At 36.6% G+C, this 12232-nt stretch overlaps 1 protein-coding gene across 3 annotated transcripts in view; it reads right to left on the bottom strand.

The window, feature by feature from the left end:
* Positions 1 to 12232, bottom strand: part of Fam135a (family with sequence similarity 135 member A) — a 70903-nt gene that overhangs the window by 42442 nt on the left and 16229 nt on the right. For all 3 annotated transcript variants that reach the window (XM_050134706.1, XM_050134709.1, XM_050134707.1), the window contains one exon: positions 3161 to 3240. In XM_050134706.1, the coding sequence (XP_049990663.1) occupies positions 3161 to 3240 (80 nt within the window). The remainder of the gene's footprint in view (positions 1 to 3160; positions 3241 to 12232) is intronic.

Below are 12232 nucleotides of genomic sequence, written 5' to 3'. Positions count from 1 at the left end.
ATTTACTAGTTCTCTACTTCCTTTTTTAGCAAACAGCTCAAGTTCTTGGCATTTAGTATATTTATTTAATTCATATCCTCCCCTTATTTTCTATTCAGTCTATTTTGTTATAGCCAGAATTTTAGATGGCCCACCGATTCTTACATCCTGGTGTCCATATCCTTGTATAAATTCTTCCTTTAAAGTTACCAGGATTAATGTTTGTGAATACAGCAAAAGTAATGGTATAATTTGTGTAAAGCAGAATTAATGGACTTCAATTCATGAGAGTCTGAACGAGAGGCATGGAGCTAACTCCTGATACAAAGAAACTGTGAGAATGGGGTGTTTAAAACTAAGCTGGGTGGTAAATTTTTACACAGCAAATATTAATTCATATTCTAGCTAGTCTCTGACCCATGCAACTGTGCATCAAGACTAATGAATTTTGCACTATTAAATTCAATGAAAAAATTCTCAAATCCCACTTACTTGTCAGCATCTGTCATAGTAACAATTTGTCTCAGTTTGGAACATTTTTAATTTGCCTTTCTGGACAACACACTCTTGTGTTCTCCTGAGAAATTATTCCACTCATAAGGTGGCTAACTAGCTAATCTGCTATAGTTTTACAGATTTTAGAAGACACAAGTGAAAAGAGTTTATAATTTCCCACACAGACAGTAGCTGTAAATCACTTATCTCACTTTCTCAAGTTCCATGGAAGTGATGGGGAGACTAACCAAATGAATATCACACATGCCATAAGTTTTTGGTTGCTTCAATCTTTATCAGCAGATATATGTAAGTCTGTCTAAACTCTGCATCAGCAAGAGACATTCTCATCAGACTAGACAGTAAAAAAGTTTATTCCATGCTTCAAACTAAGACTTAATAGCCTCCAAAGTTGCCAATGAGTGTTTGTTTAAGTCTGTAATAGGTCTTCTAACTATTTCTGCTCACAAGATGGACAGAAACACAAGGAAGTACACAAAAAAAGAATTTTTAACAATGCAGAAGGTCATATATTAAGATTCTTCACAATTCTTGACATTAGAACTCTGACTAAACCAGTAAGCTAGATCTCCAGGAAATTGGGAAGCCAGCGCATGGGCAAAGTGCTTGCTATGGCAGCATGAGGACTTGATTTGGATTCCCTACCATGCACATAAAAACCAGGCATGGTGGTATTCACCTATAAGACAGCTCTGGGGGACAGGGATAGGACAAGACCCAGAAGTTGCTGGTTAGTGAGCTTTTGGTTCAATGAGAGATGATACTTCAAAAAGAGAAAATGGTGGGGGAGAGAATGAGGAAGACCCAATGTCAATCCTTCTCCCACAGCAAGCACATAATAGCAACAAATACTATCAAGAATTCCTTAGCAATCTAAAATGAATCTCAAAAGGGGAATGTCCCAAGTTCTTACCCTATCTAATTACTCTATTCCCCTTCCTTCATCCAGTCATGATTAGAGAACTGAGACCTAGCAGAAATCTTTTAAGCACGTGAGCTAGAAAGCCAACATTCTATTTGCATTGTTCTTAGATAAAAATGGGAAACACCAACCGTTTCCCAGTAGAGAGAACATCAGTTAAAGCTTTTCATAACTATCTTTTACTAGGTCTCAAAGCTCCTCACAATATGGGGTGGAAAGACATTTATCTCAAATGCAGAGTTGCTATATATTTTTTCTAAAAATTGGTTTTAAATTAGCATTTTAATCCTGTACACTTGTGGGTATGGTGTCATAGCATGTAACTAGTGTTCAGTGGTAAAATCAAGGTAGTCTGCTTTGGTGGCCAGCACTCTACTCTCATGTTATTCTTTTTACACTATGACATCTGCAAAAGGGCTTAGAAATGGGTCAAAGTATGTATATACTCAATGTATTGTTCTGAATCAGAAACAGCTTTTCAACATGCTAAATGCAAAGTCCTCCATGAGGTTAAGAATCACACAGTCCTTTAGTTTTGGACTGAGCACTGCTATCTTAAACATAATAAATATTTCATGAGTATATTTGAATAAATTACCATCTAACTTGTTAATTTAGTGACCCATTTTCTTGCTCAAGTGACTATGGTGATCTTGCCTCCAGGAAATCTCAGAATGAGACTGACTGAGAGCTGTCTCCTCCCTTCTTATATTCTTCTCTAGTGTTGGGATTAAGAGCATGTACCACTACACTCCTGGTTTCTAGTGTGGCTACTGGGATTAAAGGTGTGTGTTACTACTGCCTGGCCTGTAAGCCTGGCCACTGTGGCTGTTTTACTTCTCAAATTTTCAGGCAAGCTTTATTTACTAAGATGCAAATCAAATGCCACTATACACAATAATACAATTCATTAAATTTGATACAAACTAGCATGTTAATATCTACAGTATGATAAAAAGATACCTAACAATTCTAATTTCCAGTAAATTTCTCTAAATATCAAAAGGACTGTATTGTGTTCAGCATAACTTGAGGCTTGGTATATTATTTTTATAATGCTTTGAAAACTACAATATCAGGTTTACATGGCAATTCTTTACAATTTTTTACTAATCATTTCACTTCCTAACAGCATGGAATAAAAACACACACTGATTATTTCTTATCCAGAATGCTTGGAATTCAAAGTGCTTAAGGTTTTCAACTCTTTCAGGTTGTAGAAAATATTTGGATATAAATAATGTGCTAGGAATGAGACTCAAGTCTAAAGGCAAAAAATTCATATGTAGTTTATATGTGAAGGATGGAGATAATCTAATATAGCATTTTTAGTGTATCTCTATAACTGGGTATGGTGATATACAGTTAAAATACCAGTATTTGAGAAGCTGAGTCACTAGAATGCAAAATCAAATGCATATTGTAAAATTCCATTATTTCCAATAGCCCAGGAATTGTAAATCAAGTATGTATGTACTTTCATTGTGTATCCTTTTAAACCACAACTTACACAACTAATACCACACATATCTATGTTTATCTTCACAAACATTTCTTATGTGTTCATTTGTAAGAAACCAAATTAAGCTTGTTTTACTAATTTATTAAGAGGGAAATCAGAACAATCCTATCTGGTAATTCATGCTAACAGATGAAAGAAGTAAAAGTATTTACAAAATACTATCATTGACTAATATGTTACTTCAATTTATTATTTTTAAATTTGAAATATTTTTTACTTACCTGTTGCATGTAACAAGCTGGCTTCTACTCTGTGGGGAATTTTCAGTGGGATTTTCATTGATGCACGAATTTGGTAAAAACTAAAATCAAAATAAGAATATCATTTTAAAACAAATGTTCCTATCTCTACAGTTTAAATGTATTAAAAAAAAATGGCCTAAATCTACCAGTTTCTACAGTTCAACAAGTTTTCCTATAACATTTTGCTATTTAATTACAAAATATTAGCATAGATTAAAACCAAGAGAAACTTAGCATATATAAAGATGAACAATAACCAAATCGAAGACCCAGATAGATATCAATCCACACACCTAAGAACACCTGATTTTTGACAAAAAAGCAAAAAATATAAAATCGAAAAGAGAAAGCATATTCAACAAATGGTGCTGGCACAACTTGATATTAACATGTGGAAGAATAAAAAATATATCCATATCTACCACCATGCACAAAACTCAAGTCCAAATGGATCAAAGACCTCAACACAAAGCCAGACACACTGAACCTCAAATGGATCAAAGACCTCAACACAAAGCCAGACACACTGAACCTCACAGAAGAGAAAGTGGGAAGTACACTTGAACTCATTTGGCAGAGGAGATCACTTCCTAAATATAACCCCAGTAGCACAAACACTGAGAGTAACAATTAATAAATGAGACCTCCTGAAACTGAAAAGCTTCTGTAAAGCAAAAGACATGTCAACAAGACAAAATGACAGCCTACAGAATGAAAAAAGATCTTCACCAACCCCACATCAGACAGAGGGCTGATCTCCAAAATATACAAAGAACTCAAGAAACTGGTCATCAAAAGAACAAATAATCCAATAATAATAATAATAATAATAATAATAATAATAATTAATAAATGGAGTACAGACCTAAATAGAGAACTATCAACAGAAGAATCTAAAATGGCTGAAAGACACTAAGGAAATGCTCAACATACTTAGCCAACAGAGAAATGCAAATCAAAACAACTCTGAGATTCCATCTTACACCTATAAGAATGGCCAAGATCAAAAACACTCTTGACAATTTATGCTGGAGAGGATGTGGGGTAAAGGGAGCATTCCTCCATTGCTGGTGGGAGTGTAAACTGGTATAGGCCCTTTGGATATAAGTATGGGGATTTCTCAGAGAATTAGGAAGCAACCTTCCTCAAGTCCCAGCAATACTACTTTTGGGTATATACATACCCAAAGGATTCTCAATTGTACCACAAGGACATGTGCTCAACTATGTTCATAGCAGCATTGTTTGTCATAGTCAGAACCTGAAAACAACATAAATGCCACTCTACCAAAGAATGGACAAGGAAAATGTGGTACATTTACAAATGGAGTACTACACAGCAGAAAAAATGACATCTTGAAATTTGCAGGCAAATGGCCAGATCTAGAAAACATCATATTGAATAAGGTAACCCAGACCCAGAAAGTCAAATATCATATGTACTCACTCATAAGTGGCTTTTAGACATAAAGCAAAGTAAAACCAGCCTACAATACACAATCCTAGAGAACCTAGACAACAAAGAGGACCCTAACAGAGATATATATGGCTCTAAACTACATGGGACATAGAAAAAGACAAGATCTCCTGAGGAAATTGGGAGCATGGGGACCATGAGAGAGGGTAGAAGGGAAGGGAGTGGAGAAAAATATATAGTTCTGTTGTAGGACACTGCTTGTTCTTTTCCCGGCCTCCCAGACTCCTGAAATAATCATATAGAAACTGTATTAATTAAATCACTGCTTTATCTTCTTATTGGCTAGCTCTTACATCTTAATTTAACCCATTTCTATTAATCTGTGCATTGCCACATGGCTTGGCAAGGTGGACAAGGTTCCAGCCAGCATCTGTCTTCAAGAGGAAGAGAGGCATTGAACAGGCTCCTTATGGCGTTGTTTAGAATTGCAAATAATATAGTTTCTGAGGGATTATTTCAGGGCTGAGTAGCCAGGAACAAACAAGAGGGCTCCTACAACATAGCTCAACAAAAACAATAAAAAAAAGAAAAAAGAAAAAAACAGAAACTAAGGATGAACAGCAGAAACAGAAGCAAATATATACATGGTAGCTTCTACTTTACAGCAGTGAATGTGACAGTAACCTACAGGGTTAGAAATGCACCTAAGATAATAAAACTGGGGTGACAAGAGGGCCAGCAGCTAAAGGAACTTGCTCCTACTCCTGATCTGATTGATGACTTAAGTTCAGTGCTTACAACCTTCATGGCAGAAGAGAACTGACTCCCAAAGGCTGTCTTCTGACTTTCACATGCAAGTAAGTGTGCACTTGTACATGTGTACACACACACAAAATAACAAATGTAAAAAAAAAACAAAGAAAATGTTTTTATTTGTGGCTTTGAGAAAGACATTAGATTAATTTTAAATAGGTTTTCAAAATGGTCTTGACACACGTCTGAAATTCTAGTATGCAAGAATCAGGAAGCTGAGGCAGAAAGACTATAACTTTGAAGCCAGCCTTCACTTTGAAAGGCCTTTTTCTCAGAAAAAACAACAACAAAACTCCTCTTATTATAAACTAGAAGGTGCAATGTATACCACTGGGGGAGAAAAGAAATTACTAGTGTGACCAGCTTGAGCCCTTTAAGTTATAATGATGATGGCTTGCACAAGATCAGCTAACGGGAATCCCAGCATAAACGGGTAGGCACACATGAAGTCCTACCTACAGCTAAACAGCTATTGGTAACTAAGGCTTGTTGGGAGAGGGAGAATATCAATTTTCACTGGGATGAAACCTGATAGGTTGTTTGTTTTCTAATGAAACAGAAGCAAACTTCAAATCACACAGCTAAGTTTTCTAGGAGCTTTTCAACCTTCCATGTGAAGAATATGGTTAAATATTAAGTGAAATATTGCAATTTTTAAACATAAGTATGTAATACAAAAGCTTATTAAGACTAAACAAACACTAGGCGATATTTCATTTTAAACTTCTGAAGCAGTACTATTTATTAAGTGTCCAACTATAATCCTATATTTAACAATTTACACAAAGGTAGGCATTCAATATATGCTAGCTGGGAAAAAAAACTCATAAAGTCTAAATAAAATTCATAATTATTTATCACAGAATCACAAATATCAAAAGGAACAAGATTGGTAAGGCTATGGAACAAAAGGAACCTCTCTGTAAATGATTGGTGGGCATACAAATTATCATCAAGGAGAACAATACAGTAGTTACCCAAAAAAGCTACAAATAGTATGATCATATGATCAGCAACTGAAATTCCTATGTGCACTCACATACTGTAGCATTACTCACAACAATTAAGTAGGCAAGCTGTTTACCCATGGACGATACAAGAAAATGGAGTGCACACCATAAAATGAGCTCTTAAAGGAAACTGTCATTTTCAGTAACATGAATGAATTTGAAAGGCTGTTTGCTTTGTTAAATAATCCAGGCACAACGACTTCTCCGTCAATTTAGTTATCTGTGAAATCTCAAAAAGCTGAACCTGTGAAAGAGGCATGTAGGATGCTAGTAGAAGACAGGGGTAGGAAGGCTGAGTGGTGGGGTGGAGGCCTGGAGGGTGGAGTGTGTTGATCAAAGGATACAACGTTTCTGTTACAAAGGAAAATTAAGTCTCTGTGAGATTGTACAGTATGGTGACCACATTCAATAATACTTCAAAATTTCAAAAGAACTTTAACTATTTTTACCACATACTAAAAGATAAGCAGGTAAGGCAATAGCCAACCTCACTAACTTAAATAGCTTCAAAATTTTCTATATCAAAGCATAACATTATATCCTATAATAAACCATGACTATATATTTTTTCTAAATATGAAAATGTCCCAGTTAGAATACATTAGGGAAAACCTATTGGATAGTTCTAAAGGCTAGGACACTACCTCAACATTCTGCATCAAAGACCAATGAGCGCAAGGGTTCAGTAATACGCATCTCCTTAATGATGGGCCATGCACCCTGTTGTGACTACTCTTCCCTGTGCTTAGGAAAAGCAACTATGGATGCAGTGAACCAACAGATAGGACTGGATCTGGCCCATGCCTAGTTTTCCACCCTGTTTAGTATTCCCATAATTAGCACTATCACACACTGTCATAGTATTTTGCCTAGTATTATATAAACTGTTAGCTTAATTAGCAAATATGGATATCACTTTGTTTCATACTTAGATTTTTTGGTAATAACTATAACTATCACCAGCAAAGCAGAGATTAATGTGAGAGAAAAAACACCAGAAAAATAAAGAAAGAAAAGAAAATACTGTTAGAAAAGCCAATTCCAACTGTATCCTATGATCACTGGTTCAGAACACAGTGATTAGATACTGTAAAAGAGAAAAATGAGACAATATCATTAAACATGCTAAGAATTCTATGAGTTCATTCTGCCATTAAATAAAAACTATAACTGAAAGAGACTAAGGCACAAAACCCTGAATATAACTAAATAAGAGAAACAAAACCTTATGCCTTTTCTATACAGGCTGCATTTCAGAGTAACCAAAAAGTTAAGGAATCAATGTTTCTCTTTCTAGAATCCCAGGTAATAATGACAAAAGTAAGAATTAGAATGCACTGTTTGGAAACGCCTAGTAAAATAATCACTCTGGGCAAAGACCTTCAAAGGACACTATCTATTAGGTTATAGAAAACTTTCTAAGAGTCGGCCAGGCTGATAGCACTGGAACGAATCTTGTTACAAAAAGAAGCAGCCAGACACTGTATGTTCTGTAATGTATCCAAAAAGGGCACAGCACCACTTGAGCATTATAGCCTTTAAAAAAAAAAATGTAACAGAAAATCAAATGCAACATGTAGAATAAGAATGCATTTCTATAATACATTTCTTTTGGAACTAAACTGTATGAGGCCCAAAGTGTTTAAAACAAGGTAGTAGGTGGTAATGATGGCTCAGTGGGTGCAGGCTGCTTGCTACCAAGTCTGGTGGTTTGAGATTGGTATCTGGAAAAGAAAGAACTGACTCCTGCAGGCTGTCCTCTGATCTCCACACATGTGCTGTGCCACATGAGTGCCCACATGCAGGCAGACAGACAGACAGACACACACGTACATATAGCATTAAAATTTTTAATTTCATTTATTCATCTGTTTGTATGTATGCATACAGATATGTACATGCTACAGTGTGCCTCTGGCAAATTCTGTTAAGAGGTCTCTCTGAATGGTTTCTTTCTCTCTTTGGATCCTTGCCTACTCCATGACAAGATGTAGGATGAAAAACTAAAAGAAAGCTGTGTCTGCCAAGCTGAGGGCACTCTGCATCAGCTAGCACTCACTCAACCTGTCAGCTGACTGGATTGATCAGTGAACCCAGCAAAGATTAGCCAAGCCAAACCAGCTTAGCAAAACTGTTGGGCCACAGCTTTAGGAGTAGAAACACATGTTTGATGCAATGCTACTGTAAGTTCTGTGCTTGTTATTAGCTGTTTATAGCTGCAGTACCACAGTAATAAATAAAAAATACAGAAACCAATAACTAGGATTGTTACTTAATGAAAATTTAAAGCACAATGACTTCACGGACAATCTAAATTATAAGAGGCAGAACAATAAAGAAGAAACTACAGAAGATGAGAAAATGGTAACTCATAGTGTGAAATGATAAAATATGCTATCTATAATAACTTAAAATGAAATGCCTTCAGAAACTTTTGGACATGAAAAAGCAATCGTGAACAGCTGCTACTAGCTGAGCCCTGTAGGACGGAACAGGAGAGGAAAGGCTGAATAAAGAATCAGTCATGCTACATCAGGCTTTCAGAACTACAGAGGGATGAGGACTTGGGAGTGGGGAAATAAAAAAATGTCTTTGCTTCTGGTCTCCTAAAATAAGATGAATCAAAGATTATATCAAGAATGTTGAGCCGGGCTGTGGTGGCGCACGCCTTTAATCCCAGCACTCGGGAGGCAGAGGACAACCTGGTCTACAAGAGCTAGTTCCGGGACAGGCACCAAAGCTACAGAGAAACCCTGTCTCGAAAAACCAAAAAATAAACAAACAAACAAACAAATAAATAAATAGAATGTTGATAAACGTTTTTCTTCAAAATTAACCAAAAGGATTAAGGTAGGCTGTAAAGTAGGCATCCTTTGATTGACAAAATGCTTTTTAGGAAGTTTATAGACATGAGCTCACAGAACTCTGATCCCCAAGTGGTTTTTGAAACATGTTTCAAAAACAATTACAGGTATGGACTTTTAAAGTATGGACTAGTCAGCCCATGGCCATATCAGGAATACAGAATGCCCATAAAATATGAGTCCAAAAAAGCTAGCAGCTAAGTTCTGTAACTTTCTAAACCAACAGACTGTAATGGAAGAAACAATATGCAAGTTCAAGGGGCTTATAGCTTCTGTGTGTATACATATATATATATATACATATATGTATGTATATATATATTTTACTTCTGTTGTGAGAACTAAATCAGGCTAACCTACTGATGAATGAGAACAGAGTGGGGCAGAGAAAAGCATAGCAGGTTATTTTCAATCTTTTTAATAAGATGGTAAAAACAAGCTAAATCCTCTCAAAAACAAACTCTTTAAACCTAGGACATTTCTTCCTGTACTTATGTAGTTATTGATTACCTGCCACCATGAGAACCACCTAGCCCAAGACATGGGCTAAATTCTACAGAAAGATACTTAGTCATGAACCACTTCCCACTACTCCCCCACCCTGCTCCACCCCTCCCTTTTCCCTTGCCCAAGCTGTCATTAGGAAGCAGGTTGAACTTAGCAAGCAGGCTGAGCTTGAAGCACATCTCCAAAGAAAAGATACAAAAGACTTCCTGCCCTCCATCTGCCAAAAGAAAGGACATAAGGACAAAGAACTCTATGTCCCTGAAAAAGTGGGGATCTTAAACCTACATTCCGTAAAACCTAAGAGCTTCTCAAAAAAATGACTTTTAAGAACATTTAACCACTGTCCCTCCCCTAGGGCCTCAATAAAAATGGACTCCTAACAGAGAATGAAGGAAACAGAAATCTGCAGCCCAGTGGCCTTCTCCTTAGGAAAAGGATCTGTTAGTCAAATTGTCTTACAATTGATCTACATATCTTCTGAACTCTGTCTCATGTCTTTCTATAAATTGTTAGACTGACATAGGAATAGTGGAATTAGTTTTTTTTCTCTTCTCTTCTTGTTTGGCTAGACTAGAAATAGATCCAGTTACTTTTACCAGGTTTTGCTACCCTGTTTCTTCTGGAATATGGGGAACTGAGTCAGCAGGCTGTGGATGTGAGCACTGGAGAGCACAGCATGCTGTACAGCCTTCAGAGTTACAGCTGAGAGCTACTGCAGATGCCTCGCTGTGCTAACCCCATTTTGTCTTTGAAAAGTGTTTCCCGTGCCTGAAACATTCATATAATTCAGGCCAGCCTAACACTAATTTTTCTTTGTGCCCTTTCCCAAGTGCTAGAACTTATACACATGAACCACCATAGATAGTACACTGCAACCATAAATTTTGCTATGTGTGGTGGTTTGAATGAGGATGGCCTCCATAGGTCTGTTCCCAGTTGGTGGAACTGTTTAGAAAGGGTTAGATGAGGGCTTGGTGGAAGAGGTATATCACTGGAGAGGGCTTTGAGGTTTCAAAAGACTGGGCCCAATTCCCAGAATGTGTATTCTCACTCTCTTTGCCGCCAACCTGAGGATCAAGATATTAAATGCTCAGCTGTTTCTGCTGTCATGCCTCTATTCCATCACCACAGACTCTAATTCTCTGAAACTATAAGACCCATATCATATTAAATGGTTTCTCTTATAAGTTAGCCTTAGCAATGGTGTCTTATCACAGCAGTAGAAAAAATAACTAAGATGTCACATTAACAAAGTACTTGTAGCAGTATTAATAATAATTCTATTCTCACTTGGAAATGACTCACCCTAAGTCCATAGTATTAACTCATCTCCAGATACTACAGCTTTGCCTTTCCTTAGGACCTTCTCTCTAGAACTCTAGAAAACATCCAATTTCTTAAATACCCTTAAAGAAATGACATATTTCTTGGTGGTACATACCCATAATAATCCCAGCACTTGGAAGACATAGGAACAAGAATTGTCATGAGTTTAAGGCAGCCAGTGCTATATAGCAAGATATTATAATAATAATAGTAATAATAACGTTCATATTTCCAAGACATAGCTTAAGTTGCTTTCCTATTAAATGAATCTTTCACTTTATCCTTTGCCTATTTAAGTCTTACCTGAATTTTAATCCTATCTCTCTGAGGTAAGACAGACAGATGAAAAAGGGGACACAAAGGGAGGAGGAAGTCCCTAACCTTATGCTCTAGTTTGCTGCTGAAAAATTAAGAAACTTCAATATAAAGCCAAAATTGCCAACAGATAATGACTGTTTTTCTAAAGACTGTTCAAACAAGGATCTGCTAAACACAAATGGGCTGGAGACATGGTTCAGTGGTTAAGAGTGGATAGTACTCTTACAGAGGACCCAAGTTCAGTTCCCAGCTCTCCTGTCAGGTGACCCACAACCAACTGTATCTTGAGCTCCAGGGGATCTGATGCCCTCTTCTGGCCTCTGTAGGCCATGAATATGCACACACACACATAGAGGATTATTTAGGCTTAGGGTCTTTGTGACCTTGACGTTCACTATACTAGTACTTCTTTCTCGCTACTAAACCTAAACAATGCACCTCAGAAACAACCTTAAATTTTCATTTACAAAAGAAAATTATGATAACAAAAAGTAAACCAGCTCATATAGTCTTCTTTAATTTTTAACTTAAATTTTAAGATGTGCTTAATCTTTAAAACTTATTGTCAATTACACATACTACGGAGATAGAGAATCATATAGAGAAGCTCGCACTGGCACTGAGATGAGACTTTTCTTGAGAAGCTCACATCCATGTTTTGGGTATGAACTGCAATTTTCCTAAACAATTCTCTTTCTTTGTTCCTCTTAAATGCTGACTCTTGAGAGCTCATTATCCTTTATCTTGGTAAGCTAACTGCTTTACCCTGGCTCACTGTGAAGTACTTTTCCTTAGAG

Source organism: Alexandromys fortis, unplaced genomic scaffold, assembly GCF_014885135.2.
Source record: "Alexandromys fortis isolate MF-2015 unplaced genomic scaffold, M_Fortis_MF-2015_v1.1 scaffold_20, whole genome shotgun sequence".
Taxonomy (NCBI): Eukaryota; Metazoa; Chordata; class Mammalia; order Rodentia; family Cricetidae; genus Alexandromys; species Alexandromys fortis.
Note: the sequence above shows the minus strand (reverse complement) of the source record. Positions and strands in the feature narration are given on the sequence as shown.